Source organism: Mycetomoellerius zeteki, unplaced genomic scaffold (genome assembly GCF_001594055.1).
Source record: "Mycetomoellerius zeteki isolate Tzet28-1 unplaced genomic scaffold, Tzet1.0 scaffold353, whole genome shotgun sequence".
Taxonomy (NCBI): domain Eukaryota; kingdom Metazoa; phylum Arthropoda; class Insecta; order Hymenoptera; family Formicidae; genus Mycetomoellerius; species Mycetomoellerius zeteki.
In genome coordinates, this window is record NW_017257342.1 from 7851 (window position 1) to 9050 (window position 1200).

General features: G+C 53.8%; 1 protein-coding gene across 1 annotated transcript; it reads left to right on the forward strand.

Annotated features, from left to right (window-relative positions):
* Nucleotides 1-380: 380 nt before the first annotated feature.
* LOC108725680 (uncharacterized) lies at nt 381-1004 on the forward strand. The gene has a single exon (XM_018452859.1). The coding sequence runs from the start codon at nt 381-383 to the stop codon at nt 1002-1004; it is 624 nt and encodes a 207-aa protein (XP_018308361.1).
* The last annotated feature ends 196 nt before the right edge of the window (nt 1005-1200 follow it).

Below are 1200 nucleotides of genomic sequence, written 5' to 3' on the forward strand. Positions count from 1 at the left end.
TTCCTGCGAATGCGACCCTGAGGATGGGAGGGGAGGTGATCCCGATTGGGTCCACCGTGAAATACCTGGGCTTGACCTTGGATTCGCGGTGGACCTTCCGGGACCATTTCTGGCTTGTCATGCCTAAGGCATGGAGGATGGCGATGGCATTGGTCAGAATTAGTACCGCCAATATTGGCGGACCTGGAGAAACGCGCAGGAGGATGTACGCGACCGCGGCGATGGCCGTTGTTATGTACGGGGCGCCAATATGGGCGAACACCGCGGCAAAAGATCGTTGGATTTCCAACAAAGTTAGGAAACTGTAGCGACAGCTGGCCTTGAGAACGGTGAGAGGGTATCGTACCATATCTCACGATGCGGCGGCCATATTATCCAGGATGTTCCCTTTCGACCTTGAGGCGGATAGATTAAGAAGGTCGTATCTCCGGCGACGGCAGATCATTACCGAAAATGGGGTGTCTCGCCCCCGCGAAAGGGACAATATAATAAAAGTAGAGCGTCAGCGTTCGCTCTGGAGATGGCGCGAGCGACTATTAGAGTTACCTGCGAGCGGTCCCGGGGCGCTAGTGCGCGGCGCTATAGCGGAGCACCTGGAGAGGTGGGTAGAGAGGGGGCATGGGGCTCTCACCTACCGCACCACTCAGGTTTTGACCGGACATGGAGTGTTTGAGTTCTATCTTTTCAAGATAGGAAGTTGGGTTTCCCCAATTTGTTTTTGTTACCACGCAACAGCGGATACGTCGGTGCACACCCTCCTGTTCTGTCCGGCCTGGGTAGAACAGAGAGGAGAGATTTTAGATGTAATAGGGGTCGATAGGACCTATGAGGCGATGGTGAGGGCCATTATGCTCTCAGGAAACGTTTGGACCGTCTTCATGACCTTCTGTGAAAGGGTCATGAAGAAGAAGGAGGAAGATGAGCGCGCCGGTGAACGAAGGGTTATCCGGGCACCCGAGGACGCGCTAGTTCCTCAAGCGGACACGTCGGACAGCGAGGAATAGAACTCGCATTTAATGACGCGGTGGTGCACGGGTTCGCGGGGGTGTAGAGGGGGGGCATGTGTGTGTAAAACCAGGAGCCTATGTGGACCCCTGCACTCAAGAATAGAATGTAGTAATACGAAAGATGGCATGGCATGTTGGCCAATATTATTTATTATTATTGCGTAGTTAAACCCAAATATCGGCGGGAGAGGGG

Coding starts and splice junctions, on each gene's coding strand:
- LOC108725680 (XM_018452859.1), top strand. CDS start 381: ATGTTCCCTTTCGACCTTGAGGCGGATAGATTAAGAAGGTCGTATCTC.